At 37.6% G+C, this 26,941-nt stretch overlaps 1 protein-coding gene across 1 annotated transcript in view; it reads right to left on the reverse strand.

Annotated features, from left to right (window-relative positions):
* The window catches only part of fancl (FA complementation group L), a 78,438-nt gene that overhangs the window by 27,422 nt on the left and 24,075 nt on the right, over positions 1-26,941 (reverse strand). Inside the window, exons 6-7 of the mRNA XM_020918513.2 lie at positions 12,362-12,458; positions 8,561-8,629 (exon numbers count right to left, since the gene is read on the reverse strand). Of these exons, the coding sequence (XP_020774172.1) occupies positions 8,561-8,629; positions 12,362-12,458 (166 nt within the window). The remainder of the gene's footprint in view (positions 1-8,560; positions 8,630-12,361; positions 12,459-26,941) is intronic.

The following is a 26,941-nucleotide window of genomic DNA, read 5'->3' on the forward strand; positions in this document are numbered from 1 at the left end:
AAGCTGGAACTACAGATTCTGAGGCTTCATATTTGTCACGTGTACAATTTCTTTGCAATAATCTGGAGATGTGTGCTTTTTTGTTTTTGTTTTTATTTTTTTGTGGTAATGAGGTAAGATTTAAGCTGCAGAGGGTTGAATAAGTGACAAATTATTGATTAATTCTGCTATTTAGTTGCAGCTCAGGCTTTTTAATGAGACTACATAGAAAATGCAATTTAAAATGCTTTACTGGAATAATCCAGCTTTATTGTAAATGTGTCAGAGGCATACACTTGTTTTAGTTTAGTCGTTTATCGCATTATGTCCCTATAAACATATATCGTGCTTCAGAATGTGTTATCGTCACAGGTCTAGAGCTCATGACATTATCTGGACCACTTTAAAACGAGGAATGGAAACTGTTCTAATGCTGCCGCTAACGCCCAGAGCAGGTCCAACACAGACTGTGAAGGCTCTGTAAACACTTAAAACACACTGATAATAACCATTTAACCTTTGGTGTGGACGCTCAACACGGTAAAATAACTACAGAGAGTGTAGCCAACAACAACAACAACTCAGACTTTGTTTCCTCTGCAGAATGATGCATGTGCTCCGAGCATCTCTTCACAGGCCTCACTGTTGTTTTTGTCCACGCTCTGTGGTACAAAGTGACTGAGTAGAAAGTAAAATTTTCTTTACTTAAAATTTTCTGGATTTTCTTCAGATCCAGATAGCCTTTTAGTACATTTATTTTACTTATTATTACTTGTATATTATTTTACTTATTTCTATTTCTTCTACTTCTTGACACTATGCTGTATGTGACTGGTATTGGTACTAAGGCAAAGCATCAGAAAATGGTATTGAAGCAACACTACTGTTTTCACCTTTACTTTGACAAACCAGGATGGCTCATTTTCTCAAAGATGTTGGATCCCTTTCTCTCCCTGTCTCCCCTTTTCTCTCCTCCTCTCCCCTTTTTCTCCCTTGCACGAGGCTACAGTACAATGTGTGGTTGCAATCACCAAAAATCCTGTCATTTTGAAGACAGACTTTGGTGTAGAGCCCCCCCTCTGTCTCTGCCTCTCTCCTCCTCTTTCCCTCCCTCACAAAGAGGACTCGGCTCAGAGGAAGTTTGGTATACATACAGACAGAGGGCCTGTTCACGTTCTTGTTTACAGCTGTGCGGCTCAACAAGAGATTTTCTTTCACAAACTTTTTGATACGGTAGATCTCAGGAGCTGTGACACAGTGCGTGAGGCTTGGGGGAGTTGGTGTGTGGGTGCAAGTTTAGAATAATATTTGGATGGTGTGACCCTGTTCAACTTATCTGTGGTCAATTACAAGTAATCTAGACACAGGTCCTATACTACACAAAACTGACTCTTGTGAGATTTATGTTATAATGTTGTTTCCTCTTCAAAAACAGACCTGGAGTTGTTTTATTTAATTCTCACATGTTTAAATTACCCTTTATTATCCCTGTATTACCCCTGTATTTTTTGGACTATAAGTCACACTTTTTTCATGGTTTGGGTGGTCCTGCGACTTATACTCAGGTGTGACTTATATATTTACTTACTACTTACTACTTAGTACTTACTTACGTGTGAGGGACTAGGGAAAAGCGGAAGATACTCTAACACCAAAGAAGAAAACAAAAAAGCAGAGTTGGTGGAGTTGTTCAGAAGTGACATCAAGGATGAAGAATTGAATGGATTTAGTGATTTGGAGTGAGATGGAGAGTTTGGTAAACTTGTTCTGTTCTGTTGTTTATGTTATAGTTATTGGAAGAACTGTTCATATGTGACGTTAACAGTCTGTTGTTCTCTTTACTAGAACTTCACTTTCAACAGGAAATGTCGGTTTCTGGTCTCTGATTTTATAAAATACATTTTTCCCCAAAAAATGCAATTTATAGTAGTGTGACGCATATACGTGACATATGGTCCGAAAAATACAGTTTATCTTTTATATTTCCAAAGCTCAAAATGCTCTGTTCCACCTTTTGATGTCATGTAGTTTACAAGTGAAAATCTTATTTTATCTTTAATTCAGTAAAGATGAACAATTCCAGGGGTGAGATCATTCAAATAATTCTAGTAAAGGTGTGTGGAGTTCAAAAAGTTTTCTATTTGAGAGAAGAACTACGCAGAACTAAACATATGTGACTGAAACAAAACACAACTCCTGGTATGTTTTGATGAGGAAACAAAATGATAACATAGTAAAACAGTAAAAAAAATTGTGTAATATGGGTCCTTTAATCATAATCAAATCTCTTTTCCTCCACAGTTGTCAGTTCAGATTTCAGTCAGTTCTTCTGGGCATGTTTAAAATATGAACTTTGAATCTAATTGCAAAGCTTGTTTAAATGAATGAATAAAAATAAATAAATAAATAATCGCAATTAGATATTTCCAAATCTTGCAGCCCTATTTCAGTCATATATGAGGATTCACACCCCAACCAGCACCCGTGTCTTTCCTGTGGCTTTGTCTTTGTCAGCGTATTGTTTTGCACTGTCCTTGTACAAATAAAAGTAGAGAAGAAAATAGAAGAGCAAGAAAATTCTATTCCGGCAACTGGATAAATCTTTTTGATGTTATGTTTTGCTGTGGCCGTGCTTGGACGACTGAGGGGTGAACGCACGCACGCATGCACACATTCGCACACATACACACACACCGCCTACACTTCTGCCATCTATTTCATTGTTCAGTTTGTTTAATTTAAAGCAGACCTATTCTACAAAACTGACTTTTCAGAGCTTTTAACCATGTTATAGTTGTTTCCTAATTGTTTACCCTCTCAAAGTTGTACTTGGAGTGATTCCTGCATGTTTGAGTCATCTTTAATACATTTACAAGACACTACTCTTTTGTTTTGGGGTTTTTTTCAGACTTTAAGGCGCACTGAAAATCCTTACATTTTCTCAAAAATCGACAGTGTGCCTTATGTATAAATTCTGGTTGTGCTTACTGACCTGATTTTATGTGGTACATGGTGCTCAAATCTCTGTCAAAATGCTTTAGTACGACTTTGGGAAACTACGAAGCCACAGTCTGGAGCCTCACAGAGTTAGTCTGACAGAAACTGACCGCATCAGCGCACAAGGAGCAAGCCGTTTTTTTAGCCATGTGGTCTTAAATTTCATTTCTGTAAAACATAAACAAATGTGCACAAACCTGCATTAAACACATTATTACTCAATGTATATTTGAGTTCTCCTCATAGTAAATAAAAAACTAACTTAAATGATCCACCCTCATTCACATTCATAATCCACATTCACCAAAGTATTCACTTAGATATCAGTCTCAAGTGTTGTTCGTTTGTTTCGCTTAATGCAACTTATACTCCGGTGCGCCTTATAGTCCGAAAAATATGGTATATTGCAAATCTATCACTGTGTTCACTGTCAGTTGTACTCTTCATTCTCCAGTTTGTTTGTTTGTTTTTTTTCTTAATCAGTGATAAATATAGGATGTGCCACTGCCAAAGTGTTGTGTAGTCTTTTTGGTACAAATGTTAAAAATGCTCTGCTCTAGTGTGATGTGCAACTATTCACACGAGGAGCCCACAGCATGCGGCGCTTTGTTGCCATGATGTTTACGGCGACCTCAACTTCCACTGGACACCAGAGTTTTCTAACGCGGAAGTCGGCGCACTTGTTAACTTACTTGATGTGTTTTAGATGAATTTCAGAACATAAAGATCCATTGATAGATTATAACTATATAGCAGACACGAGCACAATGTCTTTTTCAACCAAATTTTATCTCAGATTGTTAACATATATTTGAGCAAAATGTGTCTTGTTCCAGTACAGATATAATGCAGAAGAAACTCAGATCAAAATAAGTCCACTGTGCAATTTCTGCATCTAATTCTAAAGCGTTTTATTTTCCGGGAATCAGGAAATGCAAGTTAAAATGTTAAGATGACTTGAATTAAGAAAGTTTTATCATAACTTGAGTAAATTTCACTTGACAAGTAAAATGATCTGCCAATGGAACAAGACTTTTTGTACTTAAAATATGAATGTATATCTTGCTACACTTAAAATAAGAAAAACAACACATTTTTGTCTTTAAATAAGAAACAAAGTCGAATGTAGCTCCGCTCTGGTCTCTGAAAGTTGTGCTAATAAACTCATCGTAGTTAATAATTAAGATGCTCTGAATGCATAAAATAAACAAGGAACAACTTTGGACTCCGGCAAACCATTTCACATTTTTAAGACAGTAAAAATGAGATGCAGCAACATTAAACCCTAAAAATGAGCCATATGCAGACTGGCCCAGGGTCACATCACAATCGTATTTTGAGTTACCGTATTGCCCACTTCTCGACTCAACCTTAAAAAGAAGCATGAAATCTGTCAACAAACGGGTTATCCCAAGTCTCATTTATGGCTGTTTTGATGGCCGCAGATGTTGTTGTTTATGAGTGAATAATGATCCTTTAAAGACGCGGCGTGGCGGAGATGAAACAGAGATGACAACACAAACAAACAAAATGGCCGCCGCTTCAAAGTGTTTTAAACCAATTACAGGATCCAGGTAGAGATGGAGCGATGGAGGAGAGGAGGGGAGGAGGGGACAGTCAAAAACAACACGGTAATAATGACACAAAGCAGAGGCAGGCGAGGGGTTTCAAACGGCATGAATGCCACTCATACGCGGGTCCAATTTTAAAGAAGAAAATCATTATGGGGACAACTGAAGGAATTAAAGGAGAGGGGAGAATCGTGAAGATGTGAAAACAGCCGACAGAGGGCAGTGGAGTGGAAGGTTTCAGGATAGAAAGGCGCCTGGAGTAAAACTATGTAGTCAAAGCTAGGGCTGGGTATCTTTAAGAAGCTGCCGATACGATACATACCACGATACAGTGAGCATTTCAGTTTGATACGATATATTTCAAATTGATTCAATATGTTTCAATAAAAATATAGGCTAAATCATGGCTGTGATACTAAGCCTTTATTCAGACTGCAGCCTGAAGTGACCCAAATCAGATTTTTTGGCTCCTATGCTCCTGTATCTGATCTTTTAATGACAACACATCCATTCAAATGTGACCCAGGGCACTTGGATATGTGCTCCTAAAACCGATACATATCTCATCTTTTAACATGTGACTCCAGGTCACATTCATCCACCTACACGTCCGGCTTGGAGTCTCGTCGGTGGAGGGAAAGTGAGGTTAGTGAGTTTATTCATATTTGGGGGGATCGCTGTATTCAGGACAAACTGGGGTCTTATAGGAACCGGGCAGTTTTTGAAATGATTAACAAAGAAATGTTCGAGAGCGGCTACAGACGGTCCTGGCTCCAATGTCAACGAAAAATAAAAAGCCTGCGAAACAAACACAAGGAAGATAAAGACTCAAACAAACGAAGCGCCTGTGGACGTGTAATCTGTCCATTTTAGCAAAAACTGGACCATATTTTGGGAGACGAGCTCAGTGTTTAAGCGACTTCTGACAGCAGCTTTAAAGTCTCCAGGTGCTCAATGCTGCGTCCATGTTTAGGAGACTTCCATAGACCCTGAGCATGCTCGCTGTGTGACGTCATCGTGTCCTCCAATGTGCATGTGGGACATTTTTGGGGCATTTAAAGTTCACACTGGAGATTACATACAAGTCGCATTTCATTGGAAATGGAAGAACCTCACAAAAAAAAATCAGATTTCACAAAAAAAAATCTTTAAGCATTAAACCCTGCAGCCTGAATGTAGCCTAAATGTGTTTGTTAAAACACTTGAGCAAAGTTCATAAGAAATATGCCCATTTTGCTCATCAAAACAGTGAAAATGTCAAATGTGTTGCATAAAAGAGTTTTCTTCCAAAAAAAAACAAAAAAACAACACTGTAGCAAACTGTAACAAAATAATTTAGTAAAATATACCAAAAAATACTCTTGGTGATATATTGATACAGCAGCCCACAATACTATTTTTTATTAAAATATTGTAAATTTTCTGCGGTGCTTAGCAGAGCAGCGTCTCCAGCGTCTCTGTGCGTGGCCCCTCCCACCAGAGCAGCACAAATGAAGACTCTTAAAGGACGATCGTTTTGACTGTTGACCATGACACCCTCATCAGAAAAATGTCCAAAATGAGAAAAGTGGAGCTGAGTGCAGGATTTTCCAAGAAAAATTGACTTATTCCTATTTATACAAGTTAATTTTAAACAAGTTCATGTTAAAACATTGTGTTGAAATTTATTTTTCTTAAAGTTTCAGGTTGTTCATAATATTATAATATTTTGTAAAAGAAAGAGTTCATCAATTAAAAAAGATTTCTGTAATAGATTTGTGTTTCTCTGCACAAACGTTTGAACTTATAGTTATTTTTGGGGTTTAAATGACATGAATTCTGATCCGGCCCCTTTGGGATCAAAGTCAGTTGGATACAGCCCCCAGACCAAAATGAGTTTGACACCCCTGCTATAGAGGGACAGATAATACTCCCTACAACTGTACAACTACTCACCCTTATGTAACAGATAATACTCCCTACAAATGTACAACAATTCAACCCATATGTAACAGATAATACTCCCTACAACTTATGGAACAGGTAACAGATAAGGTTTGAATAAGTCTAATCTAAACTACAGATTTGTGGAGGAAATTATGGTACTTAAAAATGTCATCTTTTGTGATTTCTAATTGAGTCCATTTAAATTGCAATTTCAATTCAATTGTGATATTAATCTTGCAGCTGTGCCTACAGGATCAGCAGATTTTAAACAGAATGAGAGCACGCAGTGACACAGGAACAAACTTTACTGTGAACTGTATGCATGGGCAGGGGATTAACAGCATTTAGCAGTGAAGGTGTGTGAAGGTGTGTTACTCTAACTGGCCAGGATTAAAAGTTGATTTATTATTTTCAGGAAATTAATACTGAACTCCATTTTTTATTAAGACATTTTCAAATAGAGGGAAAAAGAGTGATTTTTTTGTCATTATTCATGTTTTTAATTTGACCAACGTGACAAGCATTTTACAAAACAGAAATAGAGTCATTATTTTCTTGAAATCCAAAAGCCCTTAATACCCCACACCGTTAAGACAGCTGTGCAGTCATGTTTTAAGCATTTGGACACACCTGCTCATGCAATGTTATTTCTTTCTTTCACATCAAATATATCAAGTAAGATATATGGAAATATGTGTAACTTTTTTAACTACCATCCTCCACCTATTTTTCTCTATGGGGATGTAATAGCTTTATCTGAAATATTTCACAGTATGGCATTTAACGTTCCTATCATCATGGAGACCAAACCAGACCAAGCTATAGGTCAGATCTATGGAGAGATGACCTCGTTCACAGTCAGAATGTCTGTTTCTAAGTATTTCTAAGTGTTATTGAGTTATAAAACCACCAATAATTGAATTATTGGTGGTTAATTGGTGGTAGTAATTGAATAAATGTAAAGTAGAGCTGTTTAATGCCATACTACGGGACATTCAAAGCAAAGCAATGACATCTCCATAGAAACGAGAAGGTGACAGACCCCCAGCCAAAAAGTTACATCGTGCGCAGTACACAAAATACTGTATATATATATATATATGTTAAAAAAAAAAAAAAAAAAAAACAAAAAAAACATATAGAGTTATTATTACACTTTTTTCCGTTGCTACATAATTCCATACATTTTACTTCATATATTCTGCACGTGTACAAAATGTAGAAAGTTGTAAAAATAAAAGGGGAAAAAGAGAGAGGATGTGTCCAAACTTTGAACTGGTACAGTATGTCTTTGCACTGAAGTGTTAAAATACATTTTTTTGTATACTTTTTAGGCAGCAGGTCGGCCAATACTAAATATCGGCCTGTGCTGGAGATGTAAAGCTGATACCTGATACGCTGCTAAAAAGTACAAATACTGACCTCATATATCAAGCAACCAATATATCTCTGTTTTTCAGTGCAGTAAATACAACCAAAATGGAAAAAAATTCTATTTTATGGCTAAAAAGTTACACACTGGGGCTTCAATCTTCTGAAATCATTATCCACGTGCAATTTTATCTTGCAAGAGCTTGTGGCATGAGATCTTGCTCCATCCCTATAGGCTCTATCGACATTTACAGGAAGACAAACTGGAAAACATGTGGGTGATGACTTCCGGTGGAGTTCCCGACACTGGGCATGTGATAAAACCGTGGATTCAGCAGCAGCGTTTTCACAACCTGCCAAAGCTTTCCACGGGGGACGAGACTCTAATCGCATCTTCCATGTCATTTACAGACAGCTGGTTCTACCAGTTTTTGTTGTTGTTGTTGTTTTTTAATGAAGCTAACCAAATTATAATACACAAATTAATAGGCAGTTTACAAAAGGAAAAAAGAAAGAATACAATAACATCTAGATGAAGAAAAACAGGCCATTTTCCTCAGTTTTCCCAGATTTTGTCAGTTAATATCGCCCAACAGAGCCCAAAGGAAGTCGTCATCCACATGTTTCCAAACGTTTTCCAATTTTGTGACGTAAGCTTGAACAGAGCCCACTGAGAATCACTGAATAAATGTTTCATAGTTAATTGTGTTGTTTACCTGTGGAGTCCAGTGGAAAACCAGAGGCACAGGCACGTCTGCAGCGCACTCTGGAGCCTCTGCGGGGTGCTGTTGAGAGAAAAAAAACACTTTCAAACTCTATTAAACCCATGTTTCACCAAACTCTGACTTTCTGTGTGACAGTTCAACTTTTGTTGTTGTACTTCCTGGATCACCTTCAGGCCCCCCCTGTGCCCGCTCCTCCTGTGCCCGTGCCAGTGCCTCCTCTCTGGGGCAAACCTGGCGCCGAGCTCGGGGAAGCAGCTGGATCGTGGACACTTCTGAGCTATTTTTGTGGTGCCAGAGGTGCGCAGGGCCAGGTGGGCAGGTGGGCACACTCAGGGGTCCCACCCAGAGCCCCCTCCCCGACCGAGGGGGCTGTCAGCTGGGCTTAGATCAGCACCATCTCCCCCTGTACCCACAGCGGAGCTCCAGACACCCAGAGGAGAGGGGAGAGAGGAGAGAGGAGAGGAGGGCAGAAGGACGCTCTCAAGGGACCACAGGTGATAGAGAGTTGGAGTTTTGCTTATCGGTAGAACTAACTAACTTTTAAAAGGTTCTACTAGAGCTTGCCCAAAAAACAAATCTCAAAATTGTCCTTCCAAAATTTGATTTTCATTTAGATGTTCAATATTTTCACCCTTGTCCACTAAAATATGTCCATCTACTGTGTGGAGCATCTACAGTATCTACATGGACAGATAGATATGGTTAAAGGTTAATGGTTAAAGTACATGTAACTGTCCCTGTAGAGAAAAGTGTCCTCTGCATATGACCTTCAGTGTCTCTGGGTTAAACCTGTCAGGAGCAGTGGGACCATCTCCAGATCTTGCGCTGGTCTTGGTCAGGACAACCTTATCTGGAGGATTTGATGTATTGTCGTTTACGTTTGGGCTGATGTGTGAAAGCGGAGTGGCTGGAGGAAACCTTCCCAGACACAGAGAGAACATGCAAACTCCACACAGAAAGGACTGAGAGTCGAACCGAGAACCTTTTTGTTATGAAGCATGAGTGCTAACCACTCAAGCATAATTACAAGCTTAGTTCATGTCATGTTTGAGAATAATTGGTAGATCTTTTATTAATATCTATAAAGTTGTACTGTGCATACGAGCCTCTTGAGTTGAATAAGCCTTATCTCTGCAGAATCTCCTCTCTTCTCTATCTCCTCCATCTTCCTCTCTTTCCTCTGCACTCCCCTTTGCCATCTCTCGCTCTCTCTCTCTCCTCCTCCTGTCCTCCTCTCTTCCCCTGATCATGATTTGCCCCAGATGACACGGAGAACAGAAATGTAAATGGGTGACGCGTTATCTGCAGATTAAACTCCACACGACTTAAACAGCGTGAGTCCTGCTTGGATCTGAATCCAGGTCAAGAAGCAGCACTTTTACACGAGATCGCTACAAAAAGAGAGAGATATTTGTGACGGTTTGAAGTTCAATTATGAGTTTCAAATTGGATGCAGATTTCATTCAGATAAGTGAGAAAAGCATTAGCTCTATTACATGGTGCCCTTAAAATGCATATTTTCATTTCGAATTCTGATTTGGTTTGGTGGGGTCGCACCTGTGGTTAATATTTATCATAGTTTACATCAGTTAAGTGGCAGTTTGTGCTGTATTTTTATTAGTCTAATTAACTATTGTGTAATTTAGGCATGTTTTGGCCCGTTTGTTTGACATTATTGTTGCTAGGTAACAGTTATTAATTTACCTCATTACCCTGGCTTCTTCCAAAATCGTCAAACTGGCCACGGAGCTCCTAGCTAAACCGAATGTGCATGTCCGTTAGGGCTGGGTATCCTTCAGAAATTGCCGATACGATACATACCTCGATACATATATATACGATATATATCTCTATACAGTGAGCTTCTGATTCGATGAGATATATTTCAAATTGATTCAATACAGTTCAATAAAAAATAAAGGTTAAATCATGGTTGTGATACTAAAAGTGTTTGTTAAACCACTTCTTGTGCAAAGTTCATATGAAACACAAACATTTTAATCATCAAAACAGTGAATATGTTAAATTTGTCACATAAACGTTTTTCTTTCGTCTGAACAAGCAACAAAACTGTTGCCCTGTAACAAAATAATTTTGTACAGCTGTTCACGATATCAATACTGTATCATCACATTAAATAATACAATATATCGATATTTCAATATGTTTGCGCACCCTCAATGTCAGTGAACTATTTGGAACTAGCCCGTGGCCAACCAGGAAGTAAAAATATAAATGTCCCCAAAAAACCTTTAAAATATAATTTACTTAACTGTTTCAGTGATGATTCTAAGATGTCATATGATTAAACTAAATGTTCAACTTGAGCAGGCAATGCCCATAAACAATAATATAATGAATTGCACATGGTTTTCTCTGTTTTACAATTTATAACATTATTGGACATGACAACTCTTTGCCTGGAAAATTTCAGCTTTACGAACTTTACAAAAAATACAGAGAAATCATTTTGGATTTCCAGCTGAGACAAAAGGCCAAAGCACATCTACTTTACGCAATGGTTATTATTTGACAAATAAAATGTATGGCGACACATTTACTTTATTAAATCATTGTGCCTGTCTCCTTATTTTTAAATTATCCCTGTATTTTGGATGGAGTTTTGTGTATTAATGACAGAGATAAATCTTGCTATGAGACGAGAGTGCTAGAAACTCTTTCATGTATGTTTAAAATAACATGTATATACAAGTTACATATGTAAATGTAGCTATAAGTGAACGCATGTTAAACTCTCCTTTGTGTTGGTGTGTGGTCTTCTATAATGATAAAAATACAGTATAGTCTGGTTTTATATAATGAAATAGATATAGTGTAGTCTTGTATGATGATATATAGTGTGGTTTTATATAATGATATACTGTGGTCTTGTATGATGATATATAGTGTGGTTTTATATAATGATATACTGCGGTCTTGTATATTGATATATATATTACGTTGTATTGCATAATAATATATACAGTAGTGTGCCCCTGTATAATGATATGGATATACTGTGGTCTTATATAATCATATAGCTAGAGCGTAGGTCTTGTATAATGATATATATTGTGGTCTTGTATATTGATATATAGTGTGGTCTTCTGTAATGATATATAGTGTGGTTTAATATAAGGATATAGATACAGTGTGGTCTTGTATAATGACATATATATTATGTTGTATTGCATAATAATATATACAGTAGTGTGCTCCTGTATAATGATATAGCGTGGTCTTATATAATGATATATATTGTGGTCTTGTATAATGACCCAGATATTGTGTGGTCTTGTATAATTATATATAGTGTGGTCTTGTATAATGATATATAAATTGGTTTTGTATGACATATAGTGTGGTCTTGTATAATCATATAGCTATAGCATAGGTCTTGTATAATGATATATATGGTGGTGTTATATAAGGATATAGATATAGTGCGGTCTTGTATAATGACACATACATTATGTTGTACTGCATAATAATATATACAGTAGTGTGCTCCTGTATAATGATATAGCGTGGTCTTATATAATGATATATATTGTGGTCTTGTATAATGACACAGATATCGTGTGGTCTTGTATAATTATATATAGTGTGCTTTTGTATAATGATATATAAATTGGTTTTGTATAATGACAGAGATATAGTGCAGTGTTGTATATTGATATATAGTGTGATCTTGTATAATGACATAGATATAGTGTGGTCTCGTATAATCATAGCTATAGTGTAGATTTTATGTAAAGATATATAGTGTGGTGTTGATTGACAGCGTCGTACCTTTGTCTTTAGGTGAACAGTGAGGACATGCTCCCGTCCTGAAGAGTCATCTGCCCTCAGCCTCAGAGTCCTGAAGTCTGTGTCTATGAACACCAGCCTGAAAGAAGCAAAGCACCAGAGAGGAATATAAAAGACATGTGTGAATAGGACGAGATAGAGACGCTAATAAAGAGGGAGGAAAAGAGGAGAAAAAGAGTGAGTGAGAAAGAGAGGTGAGTTAAGGAAGGAGAGAGAGAGAGAGAGAGAGGGAGCGCAGAAGAGAAATGGAGAGACAGCAGACAGTGTTCCACATTAATCTAACAGATAACATTAAGCCCCGAGTGAGGCATTTATCACAGTGTCACATGACGTCATCACATCACACACATAATAACATACAACACATGTAACAGACAGGACTTAACATGAGCGCAGGGACTGGAACACGGGGGCTCAGAGGATAAGACTGTCACTACTCGGCTCCTTTACATGACCATAAATTGGGATGATGGGGTATACCAACTGTCTTACACCTGGGATACACTTTTGAGGAAGTGGGACTGCAGATGGCGCTGTTGTCCTACTGCTCTGAGTAAGAAGTCAGCACCAAGGAGTTCTTCTATGACATTTTGCCTCCATGTGAAACCACCTCAGAGCATGTTTTCAGTTTTTCAGACTAGAAGTTCCTCCGGAGTATAAGTCGCACCAGCCAAAAAATGAGAAAAAAATAAGAAAAAGTCACACCAGACTATAAGTCAAACTTTTTGGGGGAAATGTATTTATAAAATAAGAGACCAGGAACCGACATTTCCTGTGTAAAGTCAAGTTCTAGTAAAAAACAATAGAAGAGAGAACAACTGATTGTTAATGTCACATATGAACAGTTCTTCAGATAACTATAGCATAAACAACAGAACAGAACAAGTTTAACAAACGCTCCATCTCAATCCAAATCACTAAATCCATTCAATTCTTCATCCTCGGTGTCACCATGACCTCCAGAGATAAACGGAGCACCGCTTCCTCTTCTGTGTCGCTGTCGTCAGACTCAGCATCAGTTCCAGTTAGAATTATTCAGGTCTTTCTGAATCTCGACAGGATGGTTTCGGTGTCACTGAAGTCCAGACTTTGTCCATCCATCCAGTGACTGTTTCTCTCTCACTCCAAACTTCAAACTTCAAAAATCTTTCGGCTGCTCGATTACTGTTTTTGGCTGAATATTTCATGACTTGCAGCTTGTAATTGCAAACTATAATTTAGTTTTGGGGGCATTTGTGTTCAGTCTTCTCAGTTGTCTTTATAAGTTTGTTTAAATGTTAAATTGTTCAGTGGCGCAGAATAGAATACAAGAACTAGCTACAAGAATTAGCTCAGTCAAAGATAACACAACAAGGTGGAACGGAGCATTCTGAGGTTTGGAGATGTAGACAGACTAATACTAAAGAATTACTCAAACATGTGTGAATGAAACAAAATGTAGGTCTGTTTTTGATGAGATAACAACATTATAACATGGCTTAAAACTCACAAGAGTCCATTTTGTTTAATACAGAACCTTTAATACATCTTAAAATTCAGTCCAAGGTTCCAAGTTCGACTCCCAGGTTGCCCAGTTCTTTCTGTTTTTGATCTTTTTCTGAGTTTGCATGTTTCTCAAATCAGATGATAGAGGATATTTACAAAATCCACAAAGAATCAAACGAGGGATGCGGTAAATATTGAGTCCCAGAAACAATTCCATACGTTGAATGATAAGTCGATATAGTAATAATCAGCGTTCCCACTCTTTTCCACTGACACATGACTTTTTGATGAGCTAAAGTGAATGTTCCATGACTTTATGGCACCCACATGTGTAGAATAGATCAGACTTTTAGGGCTAAATATGAAATGTTGTCACCTTATGGTTTATAGCTTTGAACATTCAAAATCCTGTCAGTGCATTTACTGTCTTTTAAACAGAAGGCGCAGAAATAATCAGAATAGCCCAATGATAACTTAGAATGCTGTAGTTGCATGAAAGAGATATTAAAATTCCATGACTATTTGACATTTTCAATTTCCATGACTTTGGGAACCCTGAACAATCATGACAGGCCTAATGGGGAAAATCAGAGAAAAGCCAGACACAGTAGAAGCACAAAATCCTCAAGGAAAAGCTGGGACCTTGCTGCAGTGAGGCGAGAGTGCTTGAATTTACCCATCCAGTCTAAGCTCATTCTGTCCACTATATTCTGCGTAGTGTATTGGTGGTGTTTAACCAGCAGCAGCAGCAGCAGTCCTGTGTCCTGCAGTGATCAGTGTGTGTGTCCTTCAGGTGCAGTTCTCCCTTTGGCTCTAAATCTGTCTGTCTCATTATAACACACTGAGGCCGGGACAAGGCACTTATCTCAACGCGCAACGTCACAACGATTTACAACTGAGCGCTCTATGAAGTCCTCACTCCTCCTCTCTCTCCTCTATCTCTCTGTCTCTGCTCTCTCTTCCTCTCCTCTGCCTTCCTTTCCCCTTTGTCTCTCTTTGTCTCATATCTCTCTCCTTTTCACTGTATCTCTTCTCTCTCCTCTCCTCACCTCTTTCTCTCTTTGACCATTTAACCTGCCCATCTGTCCACACTCCTGAACAATGGCAATAAATATTATGCATAAATATGATGTAATGTTTCATGCAACTGATCAATACTTTTTTTTCTATTTTATTTATATTGTGTGCAATTTGTTTACTAAGGAAAAATACTTACCTACAGTGATTTTTATATTATTTTTTTTGAATACCGTATTTTTCGGACTATAAGTCACACTTTTTTTTCATGGTTTGGGTGTTTCCTGCGACTTATACCGGTACAACTTATATATTAACATGTTTACAATGACAGCAGTGAGAGGCTCTAGTCTTGTGTGTGAGTATCTGCTGCTCCTGTTCCTCCTGTACCACTGTCACTTCACTCTACTGCACATGTCTCCTGCAGAAAGAGCCTGTTTGTAGTCTGTCTGTATCATGTCAGTTGATCACACCATTACTTCTGTATCACTGAAAATTTTACATTTAAACAAACTTATAAAGACGACTGAGAAGACTGAACACAAATGCCCCCAAAAACAAAATCAGATTTTGCAGATTACAAACTGCAAGTCGTGAAATCTGCAGCTGAAAACGATAATCAAGTAGCAGAAAGAAAGTTTGGAGTGAGAGAGAAACTTGTGACACCAGGAGGATGCACCATGAAACCATCCTGTCGGGATTCAGAAAGACCCGAATAATTCTAACTGGAACTGATGCTGAGTCTGACAACAGCGACACAGAAGAGGAAGCGGCGCTCTGTTTACCTCCGGAGGTCGAGGCCGAGTTGCTCAGAAGTGACACTGAGGATGAAGAATTCAGTGGATTTAGTGATTTGGAGTGAGATGGAGAGTTTGTTAAACTTGTTCTGTTCTGTTGTTTATGTTATATTTATCTGAAGAACTGTTCATATGTGACGTTAACAGTCTGTTGTTCTCTCTTCTATTGTTATTACTAGAACTAACTATAACAAGATGAAATGTCGGTTCTTGGTCTTTGATTGTATAAAATAAATTTCCTCCAAAAAGTGTGACTTATAGACCAGTGTGACTTGTATGTGTTTTTTTCTTCTTCATTATGCATTTTTTGGCTGGTGCGACTTATACTGTAGAGCGATTTATAGTCCGACAAATATGGTAATTACTGTTACTGTGTGGTCTTCTACTACTTCTTCAGATATAGATCACCATTGAGTATTGCATGGATAAGTCTTTATTAAATTATGAATGATTTTTTTGTTTTAAGTCAAGAGGTTTTGGCCTTACTGGGCCTTCATCAGAGCATAGATCTTGAATACACATGTCCTATAAGGTCTTATTTTTATTTTTTTCATAAATACAACAACTTGGCTTTGAGTTTCCTTGCCAAGTGGTGATGGGACTTTTGGTTTCATTAGAGGATCTGAATCTTTTCAATCCATTCAGTTCAAAAAGCCATTAAAAAAAAAACTGAATGTTTTACTGTTTATTTATTAGGGGTGGTACAAGATCTCATGCCACAAGATCTTGCAAGACAAAATTGCCAAAAGATCGTGCACACAAGAGAAAAAATATCTTTTTCGACATTACATTTGGATTAGACCAAAACAGGGTTACATGTTGGTTCCAAAAAACAGTGCTAGAATGGAAACAAAACTATGAAATCAAATAAATGTAAAATTATGTGGCCAAAATCGGAAATTGAATCGTGAAATGTATATATTAGGAATGATGTTAAAATCTCGTCTTGTCTCGTTCTTGTGGACCCATTCTTGTATCTCATCTTGTTTTGAGGAAATCCCTATTATTTCTATGACTCGTTCATGAATGTCCCATCACTAGTCTGATAACAAACCAAGAACATGTTTTGAAAGAGGTGAGTGTCTTTTTAAACCGCTATAGACACATGCTGCACCTTTCCTTAACTAATGCAGATGTAGCCTTTTGCATTCTCCCTTCACAGACCCAAACAAAGAGTGTGGACGTCCTGGTGCAGATTTACGGAGCATTATGAGGCTGGCTGCGACACGGCTGTATTTCTGAGCAGGATTTACGAGCGCGTTTGGGACGAGTGATGGTTGAGCGGAGCGGAGGATGACACAGACACTTAAAGACGTGACCAAGTGAGCGCGTCGTAAAGATGTCGGAAAACTCCAGCGTTCAAAGGGAAGGGCAGGAGAGGAGCGGGCACGGGAGGAGCGGGCATATGCTGTGGATCAGGACAATACAACCACAATGAGGAGAGAGGGAGCACGGCCATATGCAGCGAAAGGAGTCGAATTTACAATAGGGGCGGCTCTAGTTAAAGACAAGGGGGAAAATCCTGGGTCAGCCAATCTAGTGTACTACCTCACACAAATACACATACAGCCCTACACATGCCCACCTAAAACCTCAGTCTGCCCACCCAGTTCGACAAGCTAGAGCCGGGAAATTCTACAACGCATATTCAAGAGTTTCAACTTGCGGTTTATATGTGTGAGTATTTATTCCCATACAGAAGAATCATATTTAGCAGCAGTCCTAGTGCATAATCAGTGTTGGAAAGGTGACTTTTAAAATGTATTCCCCTACAGATTACAGATTACATACTCCAAAATGTAGTTTGTAACATAAACCACTAAGTTACTTAAGGTGAGTAATGTAATCTGAATACTTTGGATTACTTGATTTGCTGTAGAGAAGCAAAGACGAGGAAATCGTAACATAAGATGTTTTGTTTGCTAAAAGAAAATAAAAAGCCGAGACTTTACTTAACTGTATTAAAAATATTATTGATAGAAGAGGAGGAGACACGTCCGCCCAGCATGGTCCTGTTAAATCCTGGTTTAGTCCTAGTTTAGTCCTGGTTTAGACCTGGTTTAGTCCTGGTTTAGTCCTGGTTTAGTCCTGGTTTAGTCCTGGTTTTAGACCTGGTTTTAGACCTGGTTTAGACCTGCTTTTAGTCCTGGTTTAATCCTGTTTTAGTCCTGATTTTGTCCTGATTTAGTCCTGGTTTTAGACCTGGTTTTAGACCTGGTTTAGGTCTAGTTTAGATCTAGTTTAGACCTGCTTTTAGTCCTGTTTTAGTCCTGTTTTAGTCCTGGTTTAGTCCTGGTTTAGTCCTGGTTTAGTCCTGGTTTTAGTGCTGGTTTTAGACCTGGTTTTAGACCTGGTTTAGACCTGGTTTAGACCTGGTTTTAGTCCTGGTTTTAGACCTGGTTTAGTCCTGATTTAGTTCTGGTTTTAGTACTGGTTTTTTTTTTTTTTTTTTTTTTTTTTTTTTTAAAGCCCAAAATGTGAAAACAGGAAAATACCACCATGTAATCCATTTATTGCAACAAAGTAACTGTAATCCAATTACCACTCACTGAAACAGTAACTGTAACCAAATACAGTTACTCATAATTTGTAATAATTTGTACATGTAATCTGTTACTCCCCAACACTGTACATAATACAGGACCTTTAAATGCAATTTGAAATCATCTCATCCCTAATCTGGGAATCTGCTGTACGTGTTTGTTGTAGGCCTCTGCACTTGACCCATCCTTCAGTCCTTGGGCGGCACGGTGGCCACAGCAAAAAGGTTCCAAGTTCGACTCCCAGATTGCCCAATTTTTTCAGTTTTTGTTCTTTTTCTGAGTTTGTGTGTTTCCCAGAGCAGAAGACAGGGAGAATTTACAAAATCTGCAAAGAATCACACTAGGGACACGGTAAATATTGAGTCTCAAAAACAACTCCATGCGTTGAATGATAAGTCGATATACAGTATTTTTCGGACTATAACGTGCACTGGATTATAAGGCCCAATATAAATAATTGTTGAATTAGAGCACTTTCAAAACAACACAGTCGACCAAAGTGTTGTACACAAACAGATAACAAAAACAATGACGGGTACAGGTAAAATAGAATACAATATAAATAGAGGTAAAAAGTCAAGGCTCAAACTGTGTTAAAAGCCAAAGAAAAAAAGTGTGTTTTTAGGAAGTATGGGGATTACGTGGTCAAATTTACATGATCCAGTTAATAGGCGAGCGGCTGCGTTCTGCACTCGTTGAAGGCGGGAGAGTGAGGTTTTACTGAGTCCAGTGTAAAGTGAATAATCTAAGCAAGAAGTAATAAAAATAAGGATTAAAATTTCAAAGTTGTGACGAGATAAAATCGGTTTCACTTTGGCTAGTTGCCTCAGTTGGTTAGGACTTGATTGGGAGAGCGCTGGGAATTCCAGGTGCCACAGTGGGACAACGGTGGCAGAAAGTGTCGCAGTGTATTTAGGTAAGACACTTCACCCTCCTTGGTTGGTGGTGTGTGTGCGTGTGTGTGTGTGTGGGTGATGGTGGTCGGAGCAGATTGGCAACATGGAATTGTACGACTATGGTATGGTAAAGCGCTACAAGACTTATGCTTTTTTTTTTTTGTTTGTTTATGCTTACATCAGATGCCCTTCCTGATGCAACCTCTTCTGAATTTTATCTTGAACAAAAACTTTGCAACGTAGAACTATTTATGTAGAGTAGAATATGCCAGTGTTTGACATTGTGTTACTGTCTTTAAGAGCTGACAGTACTGGCCTGGGGTTTGATATACGACCACTATATGACACTATCTATAGTTTTGGCAGAAAAGTGTATGTTTTGACCTCGGCGTACCCTCCATTTTGTGCCGGTGTAAAATGTTGTCTGTTTGGAGGAGTTGGACAGTTTTGGTAGTTTATTTTGAGTGCGTTGTCATCCCCAAAAGCGAAGCCCCGATACCGGCTTTGACATGTGGCACAGAGCAGCGTGCTTCCGGGAGATACGGTTTTGTGAATATGCTGCAGGTAATTTTAGACAATGGAAGTGGAGGAGGTGTTCTATCAGCCGGAAGGACGGGGGACACAGAAGGGCTGAAGAGGCCCGAGATCAAGATTATTAGAATGTGCAGAGATTGTCTAAAAACATATTTTATAGAGCTGAGCACCCATTAAAATGTGGCACAAGTAAAAAAAAAAAAAAAAAAAAAAAACAATATAATTTTTGGCTTCTAAACAGCTCTTTATTTGACAAATTAGACTAATTATATACTGCAGTATTAACCCAGTGCTTTGCTGTTTTGATGGTTTTTTCAGTGTATCTGGGACTGGTTATTTAATTTAATTTCCAAATAATATGAAAGTGCTTAGTATTAACCTATTACTGGCTGGACCTTTAATTGGATGGAATTATTAGACTATTGACTAGAATAAATATTAGACTATTTACTGACTGATGAAGGCCCAAGATGTCTCAGAATGTTTAAACCTGTATTTATATGAAGCAGTTCAGTAGTGATTTCAAGGATAAATAAAAATTACCGTATTTTCTGCACTATAGGGCGCACTTAAAAGTCTTTAGTTTCATCCAAAAACGACTGCGCGCCTTATAATCCAGAGCACCTTATATATGAATTTATTATTATTTAGTGTCTTAGTACGACTTTAGTAAACTACAAAGCCGCACCACTTGCAGTATTATGGCTCCCGTAGTCAGGAGCATCAGGAGTAATACATACTGTGATTCCTTTTAATATCAAAATGCACCTGTCAAGAGACACAATTACAATGCCCACTTTTAACTTTATAATAGCCATGAGTTTAAGTGCGAGCTGTGTGGGAGCAGTGGATGAGAGAAGGAGAACACACATTCACCAAGACAGGGAGACATCTCAGAGCAACTTACGCCACGATCTGCCAATGGATCGTGGACGCCGGGGCTAAGGATCAGTATCAACTGTGGTCCGAGTTTTCACCAAGACCAGAATCATCACTGAACTGCCAGGTAACAAGAACCACACTGACTTGGATAATGACGAGAGGGATGTGGGCGTGCTGGACGCCGCAATCGCCCAACTGTTTGAACAATTATGAGTTACTGTGAATATTCTAACAATTTAGCATCTCAGACTGTATTTTTTTACGCGTTACAATTGAACAAAGTTGAGAGTTATTGTGAAATTGTTAAATGAAGTTTGAGTGACTTATCTAACTGTTGTGTTTTGTTTAATGTGCCTTATAGTCCAGTGCGGTTTATATGTGAAAAAAGTTCAAAAATAGACCATTCAATGATGTGCACCTTATAATCCAGAGCGCCCTATAGTGCACAAAATACGGTACATAACAGAATTGGATCTCTGGTGTAATAAGTTAATTGTGTTTTAAGGAAATAAAAACCATTTTCTGCTCATTCACTGTTCTCAGTTAACAGGGTTCCCCCTATTTTTCACTGACAAAATTTCAAAATTGTCCATGACTTTTTCATGACCTAAAGTGAATTTTCCATGACTTTACTGTTGTCTCTTTTTAAACAAAAGCCGTGTACGTTCGGAAATAATCCTAACAGCCTAATGGGAACTTAAGAGAACGCTGTAGCTGCATGAAAGAAATACTAAAATTCCATGACTTTTCCAGGCCTGGCATTTTCAATATCCATGAGTTTTCCAGGATTTCCATGACCGTGGGAGCCCTGGGTTAATATCAGGTATCAGTATCAGGACTGAAAAAGCTGGATTCGTGCACCTTTAGCTATGACCACTCCAGTTGTTTATTAGTAGTAATGTGGTGACTGATTTCTTTTTTACTTTCTTATTTTGTCTTTCCATAACGTTTACAATTCCTTATAATCCACACAAATGGCGCGAAATATCCACAACATAAACATGGACAAAACAGCAGACCGGATGGATATGTACCAACAATTACAAATTATGGAACAGGGTGTTTTTGGTCAAGGTACAAAATACTTTAAAAAGGAAATGAGACAAACTGTAGCTGTTAAAATCATGACAGATGTAGACGGCGTGATAAATAAAGAGCTTTTGAGAGTGAAGACTTAAAACTCCACCAGAGTATAAGGAGACAAAGAGGAGAGATACTCCACATGGAAAGAGCCTTGTACAAGCAGCAACTCAAAGACGCTGTTCTAATATAAGTTACTATGAAATTCAATCAGGACTTGAGTAGGATAGGAGGGCTTTTCTAGATTTGGTCCAGAAAATGTTGGATTTGAACCCAAACAAAAGGATCAGTTCAGATAAAGCTGTGAAGCAATCTTTCATCACAATGAGCCATTTAAACATGTTTGACTCCATAAAAACGAGTCAGCTTTGGGACAGATCTGAGTTCAAACCTGAACGTGGGCATTCCAAACAAACAAAAGCAATCGTTATTTGTGATTCCTGTGTACTCCCCCGCTATATTATCGAAGTGGCCAGAGGTGTTGGCCTCCTCCTCCTGTATTTATAAACCTTTGTTGTTTTATGTTTTAGGTATTTGTGTCTTGTTTTTGTGTGTGTTATTATTGTATTGATTCATGTTTTAATTTATTGTCCTTATTAAAATATGTAATAATAATACAGGCACTACCGTATTTTTTGGACTATAAGTTACACTTTGTTTTCATGTTTTGGGTGTTTACTGTGACTTACTCTCCGGTGCGACTTATATATTAAACTTTTTAGACTGAAAGCCACGAGAGGGTGCTCTAGGCTTGTGTAGTTTTCGGCGCATGTCTCCGGCAGAAAAAGCCAGCAGACAACGGTAATCAAGCAGCAGTTGTTTATGCTATAATTATCTGAATAACTGTTAATATGTTACGTTGACATATTAATGCCTATTTAGCCTGTTGTTCTTTATTCTATTGTTAACACTATAACTTGCCTTTCAAGATGAAAGGTCGGTTCCTGGTCCCTGATTTTATAACATAAATTTCCCCCAGAAAGTGTGACTTATAGTCCGGTGCGACTTATATATGTTTTTTCTTCTTCATTACGCATTTTTTGGCTGGTGGGACTTATACTCAGGAGCGACTTATAGTCCGAAAAATACGGTATATGTTTAGAGATTCCAGTAATGAGTCCTCCTACAACAATAGCCAATGCAATATCAAAAAGTTCAGAAGAAGAATCAGCTCTGTCCTCCAACAGTAAGAAACAGTCCAGCAACTTTCACCAGACCTGAAGAAGGACTTAGGAGCAGAAAACTCAGTCATTTTCCAACCTGAGGACTTCCTATTGATAAGTCGAGCATGAAATGGTTTTATTGAAATTCCATCAATGTTTCTGGCTATAAATATAGTTCAAAAGTGAGGAGAGAAATCTGATAGTCCCACAAACTTAGAAACTTAAGAGAAGAAAGTCCAGTAATTGTCCAACCTGAGGACAGCCAGTGGACAAGACAGGAAATACAATGCTCCCAGTTGGTGTCTTTAAGTATACAAACGACTATGGATATGTTTGAAAGTGGGGAGTAAGTCTGTGCAATTAATCGAATTTTAATCATCATTTCAATTTGTGTGTCAAACGATCTCCACACTCATATAATTGAGTTGAAATGATTTAGCTTAACAAAGTTTATTTTTGGGATATTTTTTATTTAAAAGAGTATATTTATTTTATTGTTTTTAAATATAGAGATTGTAGAACAGCTGGATATATAGCTTATTTTGGATACATTTATGTTTATCTATGAATTATTTCATGTTCAGAGTTTATTTTATTCATTTTATATTTTATACATTGCAGAAACTGCTCTAAGGTTCATATTTGTAGCCTATATTTATTTTCAGTTTGAAAGTTTTACATAAATTATCAATAACAAAGCGTTTTCTGAGAGAAAGAGAAATACTGAATAAGTGCATTGTGTACCTAAAAAAGAATCATTTGAATAATCGTGATTTCAATATAAACAAAATAATCATGATAACGATTTTTTCCATAATCGAGCAGCTCTAGTGGATAGTCTGCAATCTCCTATAATTTCAATAACATCGACAGAGAAATCAAGTATCACCACTGATAAAAACTGACCAGCACCAGAGAATTTCAGTGAAAACACAAAGGTTTGTCCACCAAAAAGATCAAACATAAAAAAGGCCACAAGAAGGAAGAAACTAGTAACGACAGAAAGAATCCAGTGGTTCAAATCATGTCCACCAAGCACAGGATGAGGTAAAGAGGTCTTATGACAGGAACCTCTTCTTGGAGACAACAAAAGAGCAGAAGGAAAACTCACTTTGTTAAGCATTAGGTTTTTCTCTATTTCAGCCAGCTATAAATGTAATATCTTCCCTCTTCTCTCTATTTCTTGGGGAAATTGATGAAATTATTTTGTAGAATACAGTAAACATCTTGAGAAATTCTAATAGTGGGTAATGGCAGTTTTCCAAATTAAATAAGGGGTTTTTATCTATCTTAATTTCTTACTAGATTTTCTTTTTTTTTTTTTTTTTTTGTATTACTTTGACATGCTTCAAGGTAAGTTTAGTTGTAATACTGGACAGCGACTTAAGGAACATAAGGGCTGTGTCTCAGTGTCCACCCTTGCCCCTAACCCCTCATTCACTACATAGGCCTGCACTCTTTAGCAGACTATATTGGGTCACAATCGGGTCATGTGACTCACATATTTTAGAGTCCACTTCAATTCATCTCAGGTAAATGAATAAATTACTGTTAAAATCTGATTATAATAAATTACTTTCTTCTCTGAGGATACCTGGTTGCTATTCCACTCATATCTTTACAAACTAAGACTGCTAAATACTAGGGACGCACTGAGCAGAGACTGGTATCGGTATCGGCATTGATATTGAAACATTTACTGGATCAGATATCGGTTTCCAAATACTGGTTCAGCCAATGTTCTGGTTGGACATATAAATCAGTATAATAAGACGATTTACTGGTCGTAATCTGCCCAGAAAGTCTCATAATGTTCAAACTGTAATTTATACAAAGCTGTTTGGTGTTAGATGAGGATAAATAACAGCTACATTAAACACTTGGATCAGACTGTTTTGTTTTGGGTTTTTTTTGTTTGTTTTGGGGAAATAAATCCTGTTTTCAGACTATGCTGGGTATCGGCATATACTTAAAACTAAAGTATCGAAATTGGTATCGGAACTGAAAAAGCTGGATCATTGCAAGTTCTTGTCCCTGTTATCATTAGGGCTGGGTATCATGAAGAAGTTGCAGATACGATACATACCTCAATATATATAGTGCACTTTCGATTCCATGCAATATATTTTGAATCGATATGATACAGTTCAATAAAAAATAAAGTCTTAATCATAACTGTGATACTAAAAATCTTTGTTAAACTAGTTATTGTGCGAAATGAATATGAAACACAAACATTTTAATCATCAAAACCGTGAAAATGTCAAATGTGTCGCATAAACGAGTTTCCGTCCAGAAAACAAGCAACAAAAATGTAGCTCTGTAACAAAACAAAATAATTGAGTAAAATATACAAAAAATATATATATACTCTTGGAAATATATTGATACAGCAGCCCACAACATCGATACTGTATCATCACATTTAACGATATGATATTTTGGATATTTTTGCACACCCCTAGTCATCACATATGAAACATGCATTGCAAAGCCAAGAGATTTCCACACACGTCTTGATTTCCACACACTTCTTGATCTGTTTGGGATGATCCAGAGGAGGAAATCTCACTTTGTTATTCATTCGGTATCCATTCATATCGGTATATTGGGTATCGGCATATACTTAAAACTAAAGTATCGAAATTGGTATCGGAACTGAAAAAGCTGGATCAGTGCAAGTTCTTGTCCCTGTCATCATTAGGGCTGAGTATCATTAAGAAGTTGCAGATATGATACATACCTCGATACACAGGCCACGATATGATACATATCTTGATACAGTACAATTTCGATTCGATACGATATATATTTCAAACCAATTCAATACAGTTCAATAAAAAATAAAGGCTAAATCATGACTGTGATACTAAAAATCTTTGTTAAACTGCTTATTGTGCGAAATGAATATGAAACAAACATTTTAATCATCAAAACCGTGAAAATGTCAAATGTGTCGCATAAACAAGTTTCCTTCCTCTAAACAAGCAACAAAACTGTAGCACTGTTACAAAATAATTTACCAAAATATGCCAAAAAATACTCTTGGCGATATATCGATACAGCAGCCCATGATATCCCTACTGTATCATCACATGAAACAATACAATATACCGATATTTTTGATATTTTTGCACACCTCTAGTCATCACATATGAAACGTGCATTGCATAAAAGCCAAGAGATTTCCACACACTTCCTGATTATCTGACAACACAGCACACAGTGGACTTATTTTGACCTCAAGAGCTGCTTATGCAAGATATCTGTACTTTGAGCAGATTTTTTTTTTTTTTCTTCAACTATATGGGGAAAATGGGGTACTAAATACCATATCCCATCATTCATTCCAAAGTATTTTGATGAATAAATAAGTATATAATGTAACAGTAGTGACCGTGCGGCTTACCAGGCTCTTCCACTGTGTTCTGGTCTGTTCTTAAATCTTTTTTTTTTACTAATCACTGCATGGACATTTTGCCACAATTGTGTTTTGACAATAATGTTTGCCTTTTGACGCTCGACTGAGATCTATAGGAAACTCCGAGAAGTCACATCCATTTATAGAGACCAAAATGACAATGGAATATTCAAAGTTAAACACAAAACATGAACAAAGCCGTGGAGATGGGATGGAGATGGAACAGCGGGACGCGAGACCTCCCACTGTGCAGGCTGATGAGAGCGGCCATTTTCAACTGCTCCCCTCCCAAATGTGAGGGAAGATACGGGGATATGATACGGGGGGAGGAGGGAGAATGCGCAAGAGAACGACAGAGAGCCCACAAGAGAGCTATGGAAAGAGCGAAATACAGAGAATCCGCAAGAGAGTGAGAGAAAGATAGAGAGAGAGAGGGAGGGAGGACAGGAGCTGAGCAGTGGAGCAACAGTAAAATGGGATTTACGTAGTGTCATTTATAAAAGTAAAAAGATTATTTTACTTTCTCATAAATGCGTTTCCTCTTCATAACGAATGAAAACCCATATTTAAAATTATTAACATCGCATTAATGCAACATAAATGCACTCTACTTTGATTTACTTTCTTGTCAGTGTCTTTGTTCAGTACATTTGTAATAAGCTTTATCTAGCTGCCATTAAGACGCACGATCCACATGGAGAGGAAGCAGGATACCGAAACACATCCAAATGGGCTTCCAGTGTT

This window comes from Boleophthalmus pectinirostris, unplaced genomic scaffold, assembly GCF_026225935.1.
Source record: "Boleophthalmus pectinirostris isolate CB_2022bp ecotype Guang Dong unplaced genomic scaffold, ASM2622593v1 HiC_scaffold_5, whole genome shotgun sequence".
In the NCBI taxonomy this organism is placed as follows: Eukaryota; Metazoa; Chordata; class Actinopteri; order Gobiiformes; family Gobiidae; genus Boleophthalmus; species Boleophthalmus pectinirostris.